The sequence below is a fragment of the Chamaea fasciata genome, unplaced genomic scaffold (genome assembly GCF_029207755.1).
Source record: "Chamaea fasciata isolate MVZ Bird 193981 ecotype frontalis unplaced genomic scaffold, bChaFas1.0.hap1 SCAF_436, whole genome shotgun sequence".
Classification (NCBI taxonomy): domain Eukaryota; kingdom Metazoa; phylum Chordata; class Aves; order Passeriformes; family Sylviidae; genus Chamaea; species Chamaea fasciata.
Genome location: NW_027094521.1, coordinates 59,039 through 81,528, shown reverse-complemented (window position 1 = coordinate 81,528; position 22,490 = coordinate 59,039). Strand labels below are relative to the sequence as shown.

The following is a 22,490-nucleotide window of genomic DNA, read 5'->3' as shown; positions in this document are numbered from 1 at the left end:
TTTTGAAAAAAATCAGAAAAAAATTCGAAAAAAATAAAAAAAAAATCGGAAAAAAATCCGAAAAATTCTGAAAAAAATCTGAAAAAAATCCGAAAAAATTCTGAAAAAAATCGGAAAAAAATCTGAAAAAAAATCCAAAAAATTCTGAAAAAAATCCGGAAAAAATCCGGAAAAAATCGGGAAAATTCTGCGAAATCTCCTGGCGGTTGGTTGCGCCCCCCGTTCTCACTTTTGGTGTGTTTTTCCCCCGTTTTCAGGTGTCCGGGCTGAAGGGGGAGGAGGTGCGCGTGCGGCAGGACAGCGTGGCGCGGCTGCTGGCCGACATGCAGGCCATGAGGGGCAAGCAGGACAGCCTGGACTCCCGGCTGCTCGCCATGAAACAGTACGGCGCCGAGAAAGGGGGAAATCCCGGGAGAAACGGGGGGAAAGAAAGGGGAAAAATCGGGGAAAAAATCCGGGGGAAAATGGGGGAAAAACAGGGGAAAAATGGGGGAAAATCAGGGGAAAAACGGGGGGAAAGAAAGGGAAAAAAATCGGGGAAAAAATCCGGGGGAAAATGGGGAAAAACAGGGGAAAAAAAATCCGGGGACGAGAAATGGGGGGAATGAAAGGGAAAAAATCAGGGAAAATGGGGAAAAACGGGGGAAAAAATCCGGGGGAAAAATGGGGGGGAAACAAAGGGAAAAAATGTGGGGGAAAATGGGGAAAAACGGGGAAAAAATCCGGGGAAAAATGGGGGGAAACAAAGGGAAAAAAATGTGGGGGAAAAATGGGGGAAAAACGGGGAAAAAATCCGGGGGAAAATGGGGGGAAACAAAGGGAAAAAATGTGGGGAAAAAATGGGGAAAAACGGGGGAAAAAATCCGGGGAAAAATGGGGGGAAACAAAGGGAAAAAATGTGGGGAAAAATGGGGAAAAACGGGGAAAAAAATCCGGGGAAAAATGGGGGGAAACAAAGGGAAAAAATTGGGGAAAAGGGGGGAAAAAAACAGGAGAAAAATCCGGGGAAAAATCAGGGGAAAAATGGGAGAAAAAACAGGGGGAAAAGTGGGGGGAAATGGGAGAAAAATCCCGGGAAAAACGGGGGGAAATCCCGGGAAAAACGGGGGAAAACAAAGGGAAAAACGGGGGGAAATCCCGGGGAAAATGGGGGGAAACAAAGGGAAAAAATCGGGGAAAAATGGGGGAAAAAAACAGGAGAAAAATCCGGGGAAAAACGGGGGGAAAACAAAGGGAAAAACGGGGGGAAATGCAGGGGAAAATGGGGGGGAAACAAAGGGAAAAAATCGGGGAAAAATGGGGGAAAAAAACGGGAAAAAAATCAGGGAAAAGGGGGGAAAAAAACAGGAAAAAAATCCGGGGAAAAATGGGGAAAAAAACAGGGGGAAAATGGGGGAAAATGGGAGAAAAAATCCGGGGAAAAAATGGGGGGAAATCCGGGGGAAAATGGGGGGAATCAAAGGGAAAAAAATCCGGGGAAGGGAAAATGGGGAAAAAAACAGGAAAAAAAATCCGGGGGAAAATGGGGAAAAATCCGGGGAAAAAATGGGAGAAAAAACAGAAAGGAAAAAAAAAAACAGGGAAAAAATGGGGGAAAAAAACAGGGGAAAATGGGGGGAAAAAAAGGAAAAAATTGGGGAAAAAATGGGAGAAAAATCCCGGGAAAAATGGGGGGGAAATCCAGGAAAAATGGGGGGAAAGAAAGGGAAAAAATCAGGGAAAATGGGGAAAAACGGGGAAAAAATCCGGGAAAAATGGGGGAAACAAAGGGAAAAAATGTGGGGAAAATGGGAAAAATGGGGAAAAAATCCGGGGAAAAATGGGGGGAAACAAAGGGAAAAAATGTGGGGAAAAATGGGGGAAAAACGGGGAAAAAATCCGGGGGAAAATGGGGGGAAACAAAGGGAAAAAATGTGGGGAAAAATGGGGAAAAACGGGGAAAAAATCCGGGGAAAAATGGGGGGAAACAAAGGGAAAAAATGTGGGGAAAAATGGGGAAAAACGGGGAAAAAATCCGGGGAAAAATGGGGGGAAACAAAGGGAAAAAATTGGGGAAAAGGGGGGAAAAAAACAGGAGAAAAATCCGGGGAAAAATCAGGGGAAAAATGGGAGAAAAAACAGGGGGAAAAGTGGGGGGAAATGGGAGAAAAATCCCGGGAAAAACGGGGGGAAATCCCGGGAAAAACGGGGGAAAACAAAGGGAAAAACGGGGGGAAATCCCGGGGAAAATGGGGGGAAACAAAGGGAAAAAATCGGGGAAAAATGGGGGAAAAAAACGGGAGAAAAATCCGGGGAAAAACGGGGGAAAACAAAGGGAAAAACGGGGGGAAATCCGGGGAAAAATGGGGGGAAACAAAGGGAAAAAATCGGGGGAAAAATGGGGGAAAAAAACGGGAAAAAATCAGGGAAAAGGGGGGAAAAAAACGGGAAAAAAATCCGGGGAAAAATGGGGAAAAAACAGGGGGGAAAATGGGGGAAAATGGGAGAAAAAATCCGGGGAAAACGGGGGAAAAATCCCGGGGGAAAATGGGGGGGAATCAAAGGGAAAAAAATCCGGGGAAAAATGGGGAAAAAACAGGAAAAAAATCCGGGGGAAAATGGGGAAAAATCCGGGGAAAAATGGGAGAAAAAACAGGGAAAAAAAAACAGGGAAAAATGGGGAAAAAAACAGGGGGAAAATGGGGGGAAAAAAAGGAAAAAATTGGGGAAAAATGGGAGAAAAATCCCGGGGAAAACGGGGGGAAATCCAGGGAAAAAATGGGGGGAAAGAAAGGGAAAAAATTGGGGAAAATGGGGAAAAAACGGGGAAAAAAATCCGGGGAAAAAATGGGGGGAAACAAAGGGAAAAAAATCGGGGAAAAGGGGGGAAAAACGGGAAAAAAAATCCGGGGAAAAATGGGGAAGAATCAGGGGAAAAATGGGAGAAAAAGCAGGAAAAAAGAACAGGGAAAAATGGGGAAAAAAAACAGGGGAAAATGGGGGAAAAACGGGAAAATGGGAGAAAAAAACACGAAAAAAAAACAGGGAAAAATGGCAGAAAAACCGGGAAAATCCAGGGGAAAATGGGGAAAAAAAACAAGGGAAAATGGGGGGAAATGAAGGAAAAAATTGGGGAAAATCCGGGGGATAATGGGAGAAAAATCCCGGGAAAAATGGGGGGAAATCCATGGAAAAATGTGGGGAAATAAAGGAAAAAATTGGGGAAAAACTGGGAGGAAAAGGAAGAAAAAAAGGGAAAAAAAACAGGGAAAAATGGGGGAAAAATGGGAAAAATGGGAGAAACAACACAAAAAAAACAGGGGAAAATGGGGAAAAAGTTGGTAAAAAATCAGGGAAAAATGGGAGAAAAAACAGGAAAAAATCAAGGAAAAAATGAGGGGGAAAAAAAGGGAAAACACGGGAGAAAATCCAGGGAAAAAAACTGGGGAGAAATGGGGAAAATTATGGGAAAACACCGGGAGAATTATGGGAAAATATGGGGGGAAATCAAGGAACAAAATCCCAGGAAAAATGGGGGAAAGTCCCAGGGCAAACAGTGAAAAATCTGGGAAAAACACCGGAAAAACGGGAAGAATAGGGGGAAAAGTACAGAGAAAAAAAACGGGAAAAACAAGGGAAAAACTGGAAAAACAAGGGAAAAACAAGGGAAAAACAAGGGGAAAACAAGGGGAAAACCGGGAAAAACAAGGGAAAAACCGGGAAAAACAAGGGAAAAACCAGGAAAAAGTCCAGGGAGAAAAAGGGGAAAATACTGGGAAAACACGGGGGGGAAAATCCAGGGAAAAATGGGGAAAAAACGGAGGAAAAAATTGGGAAAAATCTGGGGAAAAATGGGGGAAAATTCAGGAAAAAATTGGGGGGAAAATGGGAAATCCCAGAAAAATGGGGGAAAGATCACAGAAAAAAACGAGAAAAAATTCTGGGAAAAATCCGGGGAAAAGTTCTGGGAAAACTGGGAAAAAAAAAAAAAACACAGGAAAAATGGGAAAAACAGGGAAAAATCACAGAAAAAACTGAGGAAAAAACTCCGGGGAAACCAGGGAAAAATCTGGGGGAAAACTGGGAAAAATCTGGGGGAAAACTGGGAAAAATCTGGGGGAAAACTGGGAAAAAAACACGGGAAAAAATCACAGAAAAGAATGGGAAAAAATCTCCGGGGAAAATGATAAAAAATCCCGGAAAAATTCCGGGAAAACTGGGAAAAACAGGGAAAAATCCCAGAAAACTGAGGGAAAATTTTCCCTGTGCCAGATCCCAAATCCCTCCGTTTTTCGTGATCCCAAATCCCGGATATTTCCCATCCCAATCCCGATATTTCCCATCCCAATCCCGATATTTCCCATCCCAATCCCGATATTTCCCATCCCAATCCCGATATTTCCCATCCCAATCCCGATATTTCCCCTCCCCAATCCCGATATTTCCCATCCCAATCCCGATATTTCCCCTCCCCAATCCCGATATTTCCCATCCCAATCCCGATATTTCCCATCCCAATCCCGATATTTCCCATCCCAATCCCGATATTTCCCATCCCAATCCCGATATTTCCCATCCCAATCCCGATATTTCCCCTCCCCAATCCCGATATTTCCCATCCCAATCCCGATATTTCCCATCCCAATCCCGATATTTCCCATCCCAATCCCGATATTTCCCATCCCAATCCCGATATTTCCCATCCCAATCCCGATATTTCCCATCCCAATCCCGATATTTCCCCTCCCCAATCCCGATATTTCCCATCCCAATCCCGATATTTCCCCTCCCCAATCCCGATATTTCCCATCCCAATCCCGATATTTCCCCTCCCCAATCCCGATATTTCCCCTCCCCAATCCCGATATTTCCCCTCCCCAATCCCGATATTTCCATCCCAATCCCGATATTTCCCCTCCCCAATCCCGATATTTCCCATCCCAATCCCGATATTTCCCATCCCAATCCCGATATTTCCCCTCCCCAATCCCGATATTTCCCCTCCCCAATCCCGATATTTCCCCTCCCCAATCCCGATATTTCCCATCCCAATCCCGATATTTCCCATCCCCAATCCCGATATTTCCCATCCCAATCCCGATATTTCCCCTCCCCAATCCCGATATTTCCATCCCAATCCCGATATTTCCCATCCCAATCCCGATATTTCCCCTCCCCAATCCCGATATTTCCCATCCCAATCCCGATATTTCCCATCCCAATCCCGATATTTCCCCTCCCCAATCCCGATATTTCCCATCCCAATCCCGATATTTCCCTCCCCAATCCCGATATTTCCCATCCCAATCCCGATATTTCCCATCCCAATCCCGATATTTCCCATCCCAATCCCGATATTTCCCATCCCAATCCCGATATTTCCCATCCCAATCCCGATATTCCCCATCCCAATCCCGATATTTCCCATCCCAATCCCGATATTTCCCCTCCCCAATCCCGATATTTCCCATCCCAATCCCGATATTTCCCTCCCCAATCCCGATATTTCCCATCCCAATCCCGATATTTCCCCTCCCCAATCCCGATATTTCCATCCCAATCCCGATATTTCCCATCCCAATCCCGATATTTCCCCTCCCCAATCCCGATATTTCCCATCCCAATCCCGATATTTCCCATCCCAATCCCGATATTTCCCCTCCCAATCCCGATATTTCCCCTCCCCAATCCCGATATTTCCCCTCCCCAATCCCGATATTTCCCATCCCAATCCCGATATTTCCCATCCCCAATCCCGATATTCCCCATCCCAATCCCGATATTTCCCATCCCAATCCCGATATTTCCCATCCCAATCCCGATATTTCCCATCCCAATCCCGATATTTCCCATCCCCAATCCCGATATTTCCCCTCCCCAATCCCGATATTTCCCCTCCCCAATCCCGATATTTCCCATCCCAATCCCGATATTTCCCCTCCCCAATCCCGATATTTCCCATCCCCAATCCTGGATATTTCCCATCCCAATCCCGATATTTCCCCTCCCCAATCCCGATATTTCCCATCCCAATCCCGATATTTGCCATCCCAATCCCGATATTTCCCCTCCCCAATCCCGATATTTCCCATCCCCAATCCTGGATATTTCCCATCCCAATCCCGATATTTCCCCTCCCCAATCCCGATATTTCCCATCCCAATCCCGATATTTGCCATCCCAATCCCGATATTTCCCCTCCCCAATCCCGATATTTCCCATCCCAATCCCGATATTCCCCATCCCAATCCCGATATTTCCCATCCCCAATCCCGATATTTCCCCTCCCCAATCCCGATATTTCCCATCCCAATCCCGATATTCCCCATCCCAATCCCGATATTCCCCATCCCAATCCCGATATTTCCCCTCCCCAATCCCGATATTTCCCCTCCCCAATCCCGATATTTCCCCTCCCCAATCCCGATATTTCCATCCCAATCCCGATATTTCCCATCCCAATCCCGATATTTCCCATCCCAATCCCGATATTTCCCATCCCAATCCCGATATTTCCCCTCCCCAATCCCGATATTTCCATCCCAATCCCGATATTTCCCATCCCAATCCCGATATTTCCCCTCCCCAATCCCGATATTTCCCATCCCAATCCCGATATTTCCCATCCCAATCCCGATATTTCCCATCCCAATCCCGATATTTCCCATCCCAATCCCGATATTTCCCATCCCAATCCCGATATTTCCCCTCCCCAATCCCGATATTTCCATCCCAATCCCGATATTTCCCATCCCAATCCCGATATTTCCCCTCCCAATCCCGATATTTCCCCTCCCCAATCCCGATATTTCCCATCCCAATCCCGATATTTCCCATCCCCAATCCCGATATTTCCCATCCCAATCCCGATATTTCCCATCCCAATCCCGATATTTCCCCTCCCCAATCCCGATATTTCCCATCCCAATCCCGATATTTCCCCTCCCCAATCCCGATATTTCCCCTCCTCAATCCCGATATTTCCCCTCCCCAATCCCGATATTTCCCATCCCAATCCCGATATTTCCCATCCCAATCCCGATCTTTCCCCTCCCCAATCCCGGTTTTTGGGCGGCCGCAGCTGCCGCGCGCTCTGATCCCGCGCTCCCTCGGGATCCGAGTGCGGAATTCCATAAAATCCCCTCCCATCCCATAATTACCTTCCCCGTCCTTTCATTGCCTCCCTCATCCCGGCCGATCCTTCGGGAATTTTTGCTCCGGCTGCTCCTTCCCGCCGTTCCTTTGTTCCCGACTTCGTGCTCCGTGCCCGGCTCCGCTGCCAGCCCGATCCCAAAATTCCTCCGGGATTCGGGATGGGGGCTCGCGGCTGTGATCCCCGTCCCCAAATTCCTCGGAATTCCCTCTTTCCCGAGGTTTCCCAAGGTTTTTCCCGAGGTTTTTCCCAAGGTTTTTCCCGAGGTTTCCCAAGGTTTTTCCCGAGGTTTTTCCCAAGGTTTTTCCTGAGGTTTTCCCCAGGTTTTCCAAGGTTTTTCCCAAGGTTTTTCCCAAGATTTTCCAAGGTTTTTCCTGAGGTTTTTCCCGAGGTTTCCCGAGGTTTCCCGAGGTTTTTCCCAAGGTTTTTCCCGAGGTTTCCCAAGGTTTTCCCGAGGTTTTTCCCGAGGTTTCCTGAGGTTTTTCCCAAGGTTTTCCCGGTTTTTTTCCAGGGCTGAGGGCCGGGAGCAGGTGCAGGCCCAGGGATGGGAATAATTGGGAATTGCGACCCCAAATCCCGCTGGGAATTCGGGAACGGGGGCGGCAGCTGCTCGGCGGGGCCGGGAATGGGGAGCCCGGGAATTGGGGAATGGTGGGAACGGCGGGGACGGAAAACCGGGAAGAACGGGATCGGGAGAAAAACGGGAATGGGGATTGGGAAAACGGGAGCGGGGTAACGGGGAGGGGAGAAAATGGGAAAAATGGGATAAAGGGAAAAGTGGGAGAAAGAATGGGGAAAATGGGATAAAGGGAAAAATGGGATAATGGGAAAAATGGGATAATGGGGAAAATGGGATAAAGGGAAAAGTGGGAGAAAGAATGGGGAAAATGGGAGAATGGGGAAAATGGGATAATGGGAAAAATGGAATAAAGGGAAAAGTGGGAGAATGGGGAAAATGGGATAAAGGGGAAAGTGGGAGAATGGGGAAAATGGGATAATGGGGAAAGTGGGATAAAGGGGAAAATGGGATAAAGGGGAAAATGGGATAATGGGGAAAGTGGGATAAAGGGAAAATGGGATAAAGGGGAAAATGGGATAAAGGGAAAAGTGGGAGAATGGGGAAAATGGGATAAAGGGAAAAGTGGGATAAAGGGAAAATGGGATAATGGGGAAAATGGGAGAATGGGGAAAATGGGATAAAGGGGAAAATGGGATAATGGGAAAAGTGGGATAATGGGAAAATGAGATAATGGGAAAATGGGATAATGGGAAAAGTGGGATAAAGGGAAAAATGGGATAAAGGGAAACGTGGGATAAAGGGAAAAGTGGGATAATGGGAAAATGGGATAAAGGGAAAAGTGGGATAAAGGGAAAAATGGGAGAATGGGGAAAAATGGGATAAAGGGGAAATGGGATAAAGGGAAACGTGGGATAAAGGGAAAATGGGAAAAGGGGGAAAAATGGGGATGAGGAAAATCGGGACGCAGATAAAGGGAATGGGATAATGGGAATGGGGATAATGGGAATGGGGATAATGGGAAAAATGGGATAAAGGGAATAATGGGAATGGGGATAATGGGAAAAATGGGAATGGGATGATGGAGATGGAAGGATGGGCAAATGGGAACAATGGGGATGGGAAAAACGGGAATAATGGGGATGGGAAGAATGGGGAAAAGGAAAATAGGAACGGGATAATGGGAATAACGGGAACGGGGAAAATTGGAGACTGGGGATGGGATAATGGGGAAAACAGGGACGGGAGAGTGGGAATAATGGGGAAAATGGGAAAATTGGGAATAATGGGAGTGGGAGAATGGGAATAATGGGAATAATGGGATAAAGGGAATGGGACTAATGGGAATAATGGGAATGGGAATAATGGGAATGGGAATAATGGGAATGGGGAAAAGGGGATAAAGGGAATGAGGATGGGATAATGGGAATGGAAAAATGGGAAAACTGGGAATAATGGGAATAATGGGATAAAGGGAATGGAATAATGGGAAAAATGGGGAAAATGGGAATGGGAGAATGGGAAAAATGGGAATAATGGGATAAAGGGAATGGAATAATGGGAATAATGGGAATAGTGGGAACGGGGAAAAGGGGATAAAGGGATTGGGGGTGGGATAATGGGAATGGAATAATGGGAATACTGGGAATAATGGGATAAAGGGAATGGAATAATGGGAATAATGGGAATGGGAGAATGGGAAAAATGGGATAAAGGGAATGGGAGGATGGGAATAATGGGAATGGGAATAGTGGGAATGGGGAAAAGGGAATAAAGGGAATGGGGGTGGGATAATGGGAATGGAAAAATGGGAAAACTGGGAATAATGGGAATGGGGATCAAAACGGGAACGGGAACAACGGGGAAAACGGGGATGGGAAAACCGGGAATGGGATTAATGGGAACGGGGAAAAGGGGCGAATAGGAGGAGAATGGGAATGGGAAAAACGGGAATGGGGGAGGGGGCAGATCCCAAACCCGATCCCGTTCCGGGGACTCCGGAGGGGTTTTCCTGGATTTGGGGTTTTCCTGGATTTGGGGTTTCCGGGATTTGGGGTTTCCGGGATTTGGGGTTTCCTGGATTTGGGTTTTCCTGGATTTGGGGTTTCCTGGATTTGGGGTTTCCTGGATTTGGGGTTTTCCTGGATTTGGGGTTTCCTGGATTTGGGTTTTCCTGGATTTGGGGTTTCCCTGGATTTGGGGTTTCCTGGATTTGGGGTTTTCCTGGATTTGGGGTTTTCCTGGATTTGGGGTTTCCGGGATTTGGGGTTTCCTGGATTTGGGGTTTCCTGGATTTGGGGTTTCCTGGATTTGGGGTTTTCCTGGATTTGGGGTTTCCTGGATTTGGGTTTTCCTGGATTTGGGGTTTCCCTGGATTTGGGGTTTCCTGGATTTGGGGTTTCCTGGATTTGGGGTTTCCGGGATTTGGGGTTTCCGGGATTTGGGTTTTCCTGGATTTGGGGTTTTCCTGGATTTGGGGTTTCCGGGATTTGGGGTTTCCGGGATTTGGGGTTTCCTGGATTTGGGGTTTTCCAGGATTTGGGGTTTCCGGGATTTGGGGTTTTCCTGGATTTGGGGTTTCCGGGATTTGGGGTTTCCAGGATTTGGGGTTTTCCTGGATTTGGGGTTTCCGGGATTTGGGGTTTCCGGGATTTGGGGTTTTCCTGGATTTGGGGTTTCCGGGATTTGGGGTTTCCAGGATTTGGGGTTTTCCTGGATTTGGGGTTTCCGGGATTTGGGGTTTCCGGGATTTGGGGTTTTCCTGGATTTGGGGTTTCCGGGATTTGGGGTTTCCAGGATTTGGGGTTTTCCTGGATTTGGGGTTTTCCTGGATTTGGGGTTTCCGGGATTTGGGGTTTTCCTGGATTTGGGGTTTCCTGGATTTGGGGTTTTCCTGGATTTGGGGTTTCCGGGATTTGGGGTTTCCGGGATTTGGGGTTTTCCTGGATTTGGGGTTTCCGGGATTTGGGGTTTCCGGGATTTGGGGTTTCCGGGATTTGGGGATTTTCCTGGATTTGGGGTTTTCCTGGATTTGGGGATTTTCCTGGATTTGGGGTTTTCCTGGATTTGGGGTTTCCGGGATTTGGGGTTTCCGGGATTTGGGGTTTCCGGGATTTGGGGTTTTCCAGGATTTGGGGTTTCCTGGATTTGGGATTTGCCTGGAGTTGGGATTCCCATGGAATTTTTTTTCCACATTTCCCATGGAATTTTTTCCCCTTTCTTGTGGAATAATTTTCCCCCATTTCCCACGGAATTTTCCCCCGTTTCCCACGGGAATTTTCCCCCGTTTCCCATGGAAGTTTCCCATGGAATTTTCCCCCGTTTCCCATGGAAGTTTCCCATGGAATTTTCTCCCCATTTCCCACAGGAATTTTCCCCCATTTCCCATGGGAATTTTCTCCCATTTCCAATGGAATTTTCCCCCATTTCCCACGGGAATTTTCCCCATTTCCCACGGGAATTTTCCCCCGTTTCCCATGGGAATTTTCTCCCATTTCCAATGGAATTTCCCCCGTTTCCCACGGGAATTTTCCCCGTTTCCCACGGGAATTTTCCCATGGAATTTTCCCCCGTTTCCCACGGGAATTTCCCCCCGTTTCCCATGGAATTTTCTCCCCGTTTCTCACGGGAATTTTCCCCCGTTTCCCACGGGAATTTTCTCCCATTTCCAATGGAATTTCCCCCGTTTCCCATGGAATTTTCTCCCTGTTTCCCACGGGAATTTTCCCATGGAATTTCCCCCATTTCCAATGGAATTTTCCCCCATTTCCCATGGAATTTTCCCCCGTTTCCCATGGAATTTTCTCCCCGTTTCCCACGGGAATTTTCCCATGGAATTTTCCCCCATTTCCCATGGATTTCCCCGTTTCCCACGGAATTTTCCCCGTTTCCCACGGGATTTTCCCCGTTTCCCACGGGATTTTCCCCCGGTTCCAGCGAGAACGAGGCGCTGTGGCGGGAGGTGGCCAGCCTGCGGCAGAAACACGCCCAGCAGCAGAAGGTCGTCAACAAGGTAATTCCCACTTTTCCAGAGGTAATTCCTCCTTTTCCTGGACAATTCCTGGTTTTCCTGGGATAATTCCTCCTTTTCCTGGGTAATTCCTCATTTTCCTGGGGTAATTCCTGATTTTCCTGGATAATTCCTGATTTTCCTGGGTAATTCCTGGTTTTCCTGGAGTAATTCCTGGTTTTCCTGGGTAATTCCTGATTTTCCTGGATCAATTCCTCATTTTCCTGGGTAATTCCTGGTTTTGCTGGAGTAATTCCTGATTTTCCTGGGATAATTCCAGATTTTCCTGGGGCAATTCGTCATTTTCCTTGGGACAATTCCTGGTTTTCCTGGAATAATTCCTTATTTTCCTGGGATAATTCCTCCTTTTCCTGGGGTAATTCCTGATTTTCCTGGGGTAATTCCTCATTTTCCTGGATCAATTCCTGATTTTCCTGGGGTAATTCCCGATTTTCCTGGAGTAATTCCCGGTTTTCCTGGATAATTCCTGATTTTCCTGGATAATTCCGGATTTTCCTGGGATAATTCCTGATTTTCCTGGATAATTCCTGATTTTCCTGGGGTAATTCCTGATTTTCCTGGATAATTCCTGATTTTCCTGGGTAATTCCTCATTTTCCTGGGGTAATTCCTGATTTTCCTGGATAATTCCTGATTTTCCTGGATAATTCCTCATTTTCCTGGGGTAATTCCTGATTTTCCTGGATAATTCCTGATTTTCCTGGATCAATTCCTCATTTTCCTGGGTAATTCCTCGTTTTGCTGGAGTAATTCCTGATTTTCCTGGGATAATTCCTGGTTTTCCTGGATAATTCCTGATTTTCCTGGGTAATTCCTGATTTTCCTGGGTAATTCCTCCTTTTCCTGGGATAATTCCTGGTTTTCCTGGGATAATTCCAGATTTTCCTGGGGCAATTAGTCATTTTCCTTGGGATAATTCCTGGTTTTCCTGGATAGTTCCTGGTTTTCCTGGAATAATTCCTCATTTTCCTGGGATAATTCCTCCTTTTCCTGGATCAATTCCTGATTTTCCTGGGGTAATTCCTGGTTTTCCTGGATCAATTCCTGATTTTCCTGGGGTAATTCCCGATTTTCCTGGAGTAATTCCTGGTTTTCCTGGATAATTCCTGATTTTCCTGGATAATTCCGGATTTTCCTGGGATAATTCCTGATTTTCCTGGGGAATTCCTGGTTTTGCTGGAGTAATTCCTGATTTTCCTGGGATAATTCCTGGTTTCCCTGGATAATTTCTGCTTTTCCTGGATAATTCCAGATTTTCCTGGGATAATCCCTGATTTTCCTGGGGCAATTCCCAATTTTCCTGGAGTAATTCCCGGTTTTCCTGGATAATTCCGGATTTTCCTGGATAATTCCTGGTTTTCCTGGGGCAATTCCCAATTTTCTTGGGGCAATTCCCCCTTTTCCGGAGTGAATTCCCAATTTTCCAGGGTAATCCCGGATTTCCCGGGGTAATTCCCAGTTTTCCAAGGGTAATTCCTCCTTTTCCAGAGGTAATTCCTCATTTTCCTGGGGGAATTCCCAATTCTTCCAGGGATAATTCCCAATTTTCCGGAGCCAATTCCCCACTTTTCCAGCGGCCATTCCCGCTTTTCCTGGGGGTCATTCCCAATTTTCAGGGGCAATTCCCCCTTTTCCAGAGGGAATTCCCAATTTTCCAGTGAGCCAATTCCCGATTTTCCAGTGCCATTCCTGCTTTTCCTGGGTAATTCCTAATTTTCCGAGGCAATTCCCGGTTTTCCTGGAAAATTCCCACTTTTCCAGGGACTATTCCCGCTTTTCCACGAGTAATTCCTGCTTTTTCAAGGGCAATTCCCACTTTTCCTGGGAAATTCCCGATTTTCCAGGGGTAATTCCCGATTTTCCTGGGAAATTCCCGATTTTCCTGGGTAATTCCCGATTTTCCAGGCGCAATTCCCACTTTTCCAGAGGCTCTTTGCCTTTTCCCGGGATTTCCCCTCCCTCTCCAGAGCTTTTCCCGATTTTTCCGCTCCTCCTCTCCACAGTCCCGGCACTTCCAAGGGATTTTTCCCAAATTTCCTCTTCCCGGATTTTTTTCCTTCCCAGTTTTTCCCAAATTTTCCCTTCCCAAATTTATTCCCCTCCAGTTTTTCCAGGTTTTCCCAGTTTTTCCCAGATTTTTCCCTTCCCAAATCTCTTCCCCTCCAGTTTTTCCCAGTTTTCCCAGTTCTTCCCAATTTTTTCCCAGTTTTTCCCAGATTTTCCCTTCCCAAATTTATTCCCCTCCAGTTTTTCCCAGTTTTCCCAGTTCTTCCCAGTTTTTCCCCAGTTTTTCCCAGTTTTTCCCTTCCCAAATTTATTCCCCTCCAGTTTTTCCCAGTTTTCCCAGTTTTTCCCAGTTTTTTCCCCAGTTTTCCCAAATCTTCCCTTCCCAAATCTCTTCCCCTCCAGTTTTTCCCTGTTTTTCCCAGTTCTTCCCAGTTTTTCCCCAGTTTTCCCAAATTTTCCCTTCCCAAATTTATTCTCCTCCACTTTTTCCCAGTTTTCCTCCAATTTTCCCAGTTTCTTCCTGGTTTTTTTTCCAGTTCTTCCCAGTTTTCCCTTCCCAGTTCCCTTCCTGTTTTTCCATTTTCCCCCATTTTTCCCAGTTTTTCCCAATTTTTCCCCAAATTTTTCCAATTTTTCCCCATTTTTCCCGGTTTTTCCCCATTTTTCCCTTTTGCTTCCCATTTCTCCCCGATTTTTCCCAGTTTTTTCCCTATTTTCCCAGTTTTCCCCATTTTTCCCACTTTTTCCCCATTTTTTCCCAATTTTTCCCCAAATTTTTCCAATTTTTCCCCATTTTTCCCAGTTTTTCCCCATTTTTTCCTCCCATTTCTCCCCATTTTTTCCCAGTTTTTTCCCTATTTTCCCAGTTTTCTCCCATTTTTCCCCAATTTTTCCCCAAATTTTCCCGGTTTTCCCCAATTTTTCCCCAAATTTTCCCGGTTTTTCCCCAAATTTTCCCGGTTTTCCCCAAATTTTCCCAGTTTTTCCCCATTTTTCCCGTTTTTTCCCCATTTTTCCCAGTTTTTCCCCATTTTTCCCATTTTTCCCCATTTTTCCCCAAATTTTCCCAGTTTTTCCCCCTTTTTCCCGGTTTTCCCACCTTTCCCGTGGTTTCTCTGGCAGCTGATCCAGTTCCTGATCTCCCTGGTCCAATCCAACCGGATCCTGGGCGTCAAGAGGAAAATGTGAGTCCGGAATTCCCAAAAAAAAACCCCCCCGGAAAATCCGGGAAATTCCCAAATCCCAAAAATCCTCGGGAAAGGGCTGGGACCTCGGAATCCCCTGGGATGGGGGGAGGGGGAAGAATTCCTTGGATTTCCGTTCTTCCTGGGAGGATTGGGGGCTCCTGGAATTCCCAAAAATCCGGGAATTCTGGAATCGCGGGCTCAGGGTTGGATTTCGGGAGTTTCCCATTCCCAGCCCCCCCCGGAATTCTTTGGGAATTTCTTCCTCAATTCCCAGAAATTGAGCGGGAATCCGTTCCCTGAGTCCTGGGAGAAAAAAAAACCTGGAAAAACTCCGGGAATTCCCAGATTTTCCCGCACATTCCCAACTTTGGGTTGCTCCTCCCTGGAATGAAAAAAATGGGAAAAAAAAAATTAAAAACCTGGAAAAACTCCGGGAATTCCCAGATTTTCCTGCACATTCCCAACTTTGGCTGCTCCTACCTGGAGGAAGAAAAAAACCAAAAACCTGGAAAAGAAAAACCTGGAAAAAAACCAAACCTGGGAAAATCCCGGGAATTCCAAGATTTTTCTGCACATTCCCAACTTTTTTCCGGGGTTTTTTGGGGAATTTCCAGCTGTGGGGTGTTCCAGGTGCCGATCCCGGGGTTTTTTGGGAATTTTTTGGGAATTTCCAGCTGTGGGCTGTTCCAGGTGCCGATCCCGGGGTTTTTTGGGAATTTTTTGGGAATTTTTTGGGAATTTCCAGCTGTGGGCTGTTCCAGGTGCCGATCCCGGGGTTTTTTGGGAATTTTTGGGGAATTTTTTGGGAATTTCCAGCTGTGGGCTGTTCCAGGTGCCGATCCCGGGGTTTTTTGGGAATTTTTTGGGAATTTCCAGCTGTGGGCTGTTCCAGGTGCCGATCCTGGGGTTTTTTGGGAATTTTTTGGGAATTTCCAGCTGTGGGCTGTTCCAGGTGCCGATCCCGGGGGTTTTTTGGGAATTTTTTGGGAATTTTTTGGGAATTTCCAGCTGTGGGGTGTTCCAGGTGCCGATCCCGGGGTTTTTTGGGAATTTTTGGGGAATTTCCAGCTGTGGGGTATTCCAGGTGCCGATCCCGGCGTTTTCCCGGTTTTTTTTGGGAATTTCCAGCTGTGGGGTGTTCCAGGTGCCGATCCCGGGGTTTTTTGGGAATTTTTTGGGAATTTCCAGCTGTGGGGTGTTCCAGGTGCCGATCCCGGGGTTTTTTGGGAATTTTTTGGGAATTTCCAGCTGTGGGGTGTTCCAGGTGCCGATCCCGGGGTTTTTTGGGAATTTTTTGGGAATTTTTTGGGAATTTCCAGCTGTGGGCTGTTCCAGGTGCCGATCCCGGGGTTTTTTGGGAATTTTTTGGGAATTTTTTGGGAATTTCCAGCTGTGGGCTGTTCCAGGTGCCGATCCCGGGGTTTTTTGGGAATTTTTTGGGAATTTCCAGCTGTGGGCTGTTCCAGGTGCCGATCCCGGGGTTTTTCCCGGTTTTTTTTGGGAATTTCCGGCTGTGGGGTGTTCCAGGTGCCGATCCCGGGGGTTTTTTGGGAATTTTTTGGGAATTTCCAGCTGTGGGGTGTTCCAGGTGCCGATCCCGGGGTTTTTTGGGAATTTTTTGGGGAATTTCCAGCTGTGGGCTGTTCCAGGTGCCGATCCTGGGGTTTTTTGGGAATTTTTTGGGAATTTTTGGGGAATTTCCAGCTGTGGGGTGTTCCAGGTGCCGATCCCGGGGTTTTTGGGGAATTTTTTGGGAATTTCCAGCTGTGGGGTGTTCCAGGTGCCGATCCCGGGGTTTTTTGGGAATTTTTTGGGAATTTCCAGCTGTGGGGTGTTCCAGGTGCCGATCCCGGGGTTTTTTGGGAATTTTTTGGGGAATTTCCAGCTGTGGGCTGTTCCAGGTGCCGATCCCGGGGTTTTTTGGGAATTTTTTGGGAATTTTTTGGGAATTTCCAGCTGTGGGCTGTTCCAGGTGCCGATCCCGGGGTTTTTTTGGGAATTTTTTGGGAATTTCCAGCTGTGGGCTGTTCCAGGTGCCGATCCCGGGGTTTTTTTGGGAATTTTTTGGGAATTTTTTGGGAATTTCCAGCTGTGGGGTGTTCCAGGTGCCGATCCCGGGGGTTTTTGGGAATTTTTTGGGAATTTTTTGGGAATTTCCAGCTGTGGGCTGTTCCAGGTGCCGATCCCGGGGTTTTTTGGGAATTTTTTGGGAATTTCCAGCTGTGGGCTGTTCCAGGTGCCGATCCCGGGGTTTTTTTGGGAATTTTTTGGGAATTTCCAGCTGTGGGCTGTTCCAGGTGCCGATCCCGGGGTTTTTTGGGAATTTTTTGGGAATTTCCAGCTGTGGGGTGTTCCAGGTGCCGATCCCGGGGTTTTTTGGGAATTTTTTGGGAATTTCCAGCTGTGGGGTGTTCCAGGTGCCGATCCCGGGGTTTTTTGGGAATTTTTTGGGGAATTTCCAGCTGTGGGCTGTTCCAGGTGCCGATCCCGGGGTTTTTCCCGGTTTTTTTTGGGAATTTCCAGCTGTGGGGTGTTCCAGGTGCCGATCCCGGGGTTTTCCCGGTTTTTTTTGGGAATTTCCAGCTGTGGGCTGTTCCAGGTGCCGATCCCGGGGTTTTTTGGGAATTTTTTGGGAATTTCCAGCTGTGGGGTGTTCCAGGCGCCGATCCCGGGGTTTTTTGGGAATTTTTTGGGAATTTCCAGCTGTGGGGTGTTCCAGGTGCAGATCCCGGGGTTTTTCCCGGTTTTTTTTGGGAATTTCCAGCCCCCTGATGCTGAACGACGGCGGCTCGGCCCATTCCATGCCCAAGTACAGCCGGCAGTATTCCCTGGAGCACCACGGCAACGCCGCCTACGGCGTGAGTGGGGAACCCCGGGGCCGGCGGTGGCTTCGCTCACCTGCGGGATCCATCGGGGGCGGGGATCCATCGGTCGATGACGGGGTTGGGATCCATCGATAACGGAATTGGGATCCATCGGGGGCGGGGATCGATCGATAACGGGACTGGGATCGATCGGGAATGGGGATCGATCGATAACGGGATTGGGATCGATCGGGAATGGGATTGGGATCAATTGGGGATGGGGATCGATCGATCGATAACGGGATTGGGATCGATCAGGAATGGGGATCGATAGATGATGGGATAGGGATCGATCAATGATGGGATTGGGATCGATCGGGAATGGGGATCGATTGATAACAGGACTGGGATCAATCGGGAATGGGGATCGATCAATAACGGGATTGGGATCGATCGGGAATGGGATTGGGATCAATTGGGAATGGGGATCGATCGGTCGATGACGGGATTGGGATCGATCAGGAATGGGATTGGGATCTATCGGGAACGGGGATCAATCGATGATGGGATTGGGATCCATTGGGAACGGGGAATGATCGATGATGGGATTGGGATCGATGGCGGGAATGAGGATCCATCAATGGTGGGATTGGGATCGATCGGGAATCGGGATGAATCGATAATGGGATTGGGATCCATTGGGAACGGGGAATGATCGATGATGGGATTGGGATCGATCGGGAATGAGGATCCATCGATGGCGGGATTGGGATCGATCGGGAATCGGGATGAATCGATAATGGGATTGGGAATGGGGTTGATCAATTCCTGGTTTGGGATTGAATGGGAATGGGATTTAATGGGATCGGGAATGGGATTGGTCGATAATGGGATTGGGAATGAGATTTTTTGGGAATGGGGATGAGCAATGATGGGATTGATTGGCAATGGGATTGGGAATGGGATTGATCAGTGATGGGATGGATTGGGCATGGGGTTGATCAATAATGGGATTGGGATTGATCAATAATGGGATTGGGATTGGGATTGATCAATGATGGGATTGGGATTGATCAATGATGGGAATGGGAATGGGATTGATCGATAATGGGATTGGGATTGGGATTGATCAATGATGGGATTGGGATTGATCAATGATGGAATTGGGATTGATCAGTGATGGGATTGAGAATGGGGTTGAGCACTTATGGGATTGATTTGGTATAGGATTGGGAGTGGGATTGGAAATGGTGTTGATCAATAATGGGATTGGGATTGATCGGGAATGGGATTGGGATTGATCAATGATGGGAATGGGAATGGGATTGGGATAGGGATTGATTGGGAATGGAAATTTGCAGTGATGGGATTGAGATTGTGATTGGGATTGAATGGGATGGATCAGGAATGGGATTGGGATTGGGAATGGGATTTAATGGGATTGGGATTGATCAGTGATGGGATTGGGAATGGGATTGATCAATGATGGGATTGGGATTGATCGATGATGGGGTTGGGAATGGGGTTGATCAATGATGGGATTGGGATTGATCAATGATGGGATTGGGAATGGGATTGATCAATAATGGGATTGGGAATGGGATTGATCGATAATGGGATTGGGATTGATCAATAATGGGATTGGGAAGGGGATTGGTCAATGATGGGAACGGGATTGATCAATGATGGGAATGGGAATGGGATTGGGATAGGGATTGATTGGGAATGGGAATTTGCAGTGATGGGATTGAGATTGTGATTGGGATTGAATGGGATGGATCAGGAATGGGATTGGGATTGGGAATGGGATTTAATGGGATTGGGATTGATCAGTGATGGGAATGGGAATGGGATTGATCAATGATGGGATTGATTTGGTATAGGATTGGGAGTGGGATTGGAAATGGCGTTGATCAATAATGGGATTGGGATTGATCAGGAATGGGATTGGGCTCGGGAATGGGATTTAATGGGATTGGGATTGATCAATGATGGGATGGATCGATAACGGGATTGGTCAATGATGGGTTGGGGATTGATCAATAACGGGATTGACCGGGAATGGGATTGGGTGGGAATGGGATTGATCAGTCATGGGACCGGGATTGATGAATGAAGGGATTGGGATTGATCGATGACAGGACTGATCAATAACAGAACTGATCGATGACGGGATTTTCCCCGTGTCAGGCGCCGGCGCCGGCGCTGGGCGGCCCGGCGCTGTTCCCGGCGCCGATTCCGGCCCGATTATTGATCAGTGACGGGATCGATCCCTGATCGGGGCCGATCGATGCCGGTATCCATCGGGATCGGTAACGGCGTTTTCCGTGTGTCAGTCGCCGGCGCCGGCGCTGGGCGGCCCGGCGCTGTTCCCGGCGCCGATTCCGGCCCGGTTATTGATCAGTGAGGGGATCGATCCCTGATCGGGGCCGATCGATGCCGGTGTCGATGGGGATCGGTAACGGCGTTTTCCGTGTGTCAGGCGCCGGCGCCGGCGCTGGGCGGCCCGGCGCTGTTCCCGGCCGATCCCGGCGCCGATTCCGGCCCGGTTATTGATCAGTGAGGGGATCGATCCCTGATCGGGGCCGATCGATGCCGGTATCCATCGGGATCGGTAACGGCGTTTTCCGTGTGTCAGGCGCCGGCGCCGGCGCTGGGCGGCCCGGCGCTGTTCCCGGCCGATCCCGGCGCCAACGCGGGGCCCATCGTGGGGCCCATCATCGCCGACGTGACCGAGCTGCCGCCCTCCAGCCCCGAGGCGTCGCCGGGCGGCCGCCACGGCAGGTGGGGAGACGCCGCCCGGAACGTTCCCGGAATTCCTCGGGAACGGCGGGCGGGGGGGGGGGGGGGCTCGGAATTCCCGTTATCCCCGCGATTCCCGTTTTTCCCCTTCCCGTTGTTCCCGTTTCTCATTCCCGTCGCTCCCCTTGCTCCTGGTATTCCCGTTCTCGCTGTTCCCGTTAATCCCCTTTCTCATTCCCGTTATTCCCGTTGCTCCCGTTATTTCTTTTTCCCATCATTCCCGTTTTTCCCGTTTTCTATTCCCGCTTCCCGTTCCCCTTATTCCCGTTCTTCCTTTTTCCCATCATTCCCCTTTTTCCCATTTTTTCATTCCCGTTATTGCTGTTCCCATCATTCCCGTTATTCCCGTTATTCCTGTTACTCCTGTTTCCCATTCCCATTATTCCCGTTTCCCATTCCCATCATTCCCATTATTCCCATTTCCATTGTTCCCGTTATTCTCATCATTCCTGTTCCCATTATTCCCATTATTCCCATTCCCATTATTCCCGTTATTCCCATTATTCCCGTTATTCCCGTTATTCCCATTATTCCCATTATTCCCGTTATTCCCGTTATTCCCATTCCCGTAATTCCCGTTATTCCCATTCCCATCATTTGCATTTCCCATTCCCATTATTCCCATTCCCATTATTCCCATTATTCCCATTATTCTCGTTATTCCCGTTCCCGTAATTCCCGTTATTCCCATTCCCATCATTCGCATTTCCCATTCCCCTTACTCCCCTTATTCCCGTTATTCCCGTTATTCCCATTATTCCCGTTATTCCCATTCCCATTATTCCCACTATTCCCGTTATTCCCCTTATTCCCCTTATTCCCATTATTCCCATTATTCCCATTCCCATTATTCCCATTATTCCCATTCCCATCATTCGCATTTCCCATTCCCGTTATTCCCATTATTCCCATTATTCCCATTATTCCCATTCCCATTATTCCCACTATTCCCATTATTCCCATTATTCCCATTCCCATCATTCGCATTTCCCATTCTTGTTATTCCCGTTTTTCCCCTTATTCCCGTTTTTCCCGTTATTCCCGTTATTCCCGTTTCTCCCGTTATTCCCGTTTTTCCCGTCATTTTTCCCGCTTTTCCCCCCGCCCGCCCATCAGGAGCAGCCCGGTGATCCGGATCAAGGAGGAGCCTCCCAGCCCCGCGCGGAGCCCGCCCGCGGAGGACGAGCCCAAGAACTCCGGGAATAACAATCCCGGGAATAATAATAATAATAATAATCCCGGGAATGCCGAGACCCCCCTGTCCCCGTCCACCTTCATCGACTCCATCCTGCGGGAAAACGACTCCGGAGCCGCCGTTCCCGGGAATCCCCAGGCCCAGGAAAAGTGCCTGAGCGTCGCCTGCCTCGACAAGTGAGCGGCCGGGAAATTCCGGGAAATTCCCGGCGAAGGGAAAAACGGGCAACGGGACGGAATTCCTGGAATTCCCGGCCGGGGAAATAAACGGGGACGGGATTCGCGGAATTCCCAAAGCCCCGGGGCAGGAGAAGCGGAAGTGGGGCGGATTTCCTGGAATTCCTGGAATTCCTCGGCTCGGGAAAAGCAGGAACGGGGATGGAATTCCCGGAATTCCCAGAATTCCCAAAGCCCAGCTCGGAAAAGGCAGGATTGGGAGGGGAATTCCCAGAATTCCCAGCTTGGGAAAAGCGGGAGCGGGGTGGAATTCCCAGCGCGGGAAAAGCGGGAATGGGACAGAGTTGGGAATTCCCAGAATTCCCAAGGCTTAGCTTAGGAAAAGCGGGAATGGGACGGAATTCCCAGCTTGGAAAAATCAGAATTAGGGCAGAATTCCCGGAATTCCCAGCGCGGGAAAAGCGGGAATGGGACAGAATTCCTGGAATTCCCAGCTCGGGAAAAGCAGGAGCAGGTCAGAATTCCCGGAATTCCCAGCTCAGGAAAAGCAGGAGCGGGTCAGAATTCCCGGAATTCCCAGCTCGGGAAAAGCAGGAGCAGGTCAGAATTCCCGGAATTCCCAGCTCAGGAAAAGCAGGAAT

The 22,490-nt window shown here is 48.3% G+C and overlaps 1 protein-coding gene across 1 annotated transcript in view; it reads left to right on the top strand.

Moving 5' to 3' along the window:
• The first annotated feature begins 224 nt into the window (after window positions 1–224).
• HSF1 (heat shock transcription factor 1) overlaps window positions 225–22,490 on the top strand; it is a 35,968-nt gene continuing 13,702 nt past the window's right edge. The window contains exons 1-6 of the mRNA XM_066208726.1: window positions 225–382; window positions 11,586–11,661; window positions 14,808–14,869; window positions 17,592–17,730; window positions 20,315–20,460; window positions 21,595–21,849. Of these exons, the coding sequence (XP_066064823.1) occupies window positions 324–382; window positions 11,586–11,661; window positions 14,808–14,869; window positions 17,592–17,730; window positions 20,315–20,460; window positions 21,595–21,849 (737 nt within the window). The 5' untranslated portion in view covers window positions 225–323. The remainder of the gene's footprint in view (window positions 383–11,585; window positions 11,662–14,807; window positions 14,870–17,591; window positions 17,731–20,314; window positions 20,461–21,594; window positions 21,850–22,490) is intronic.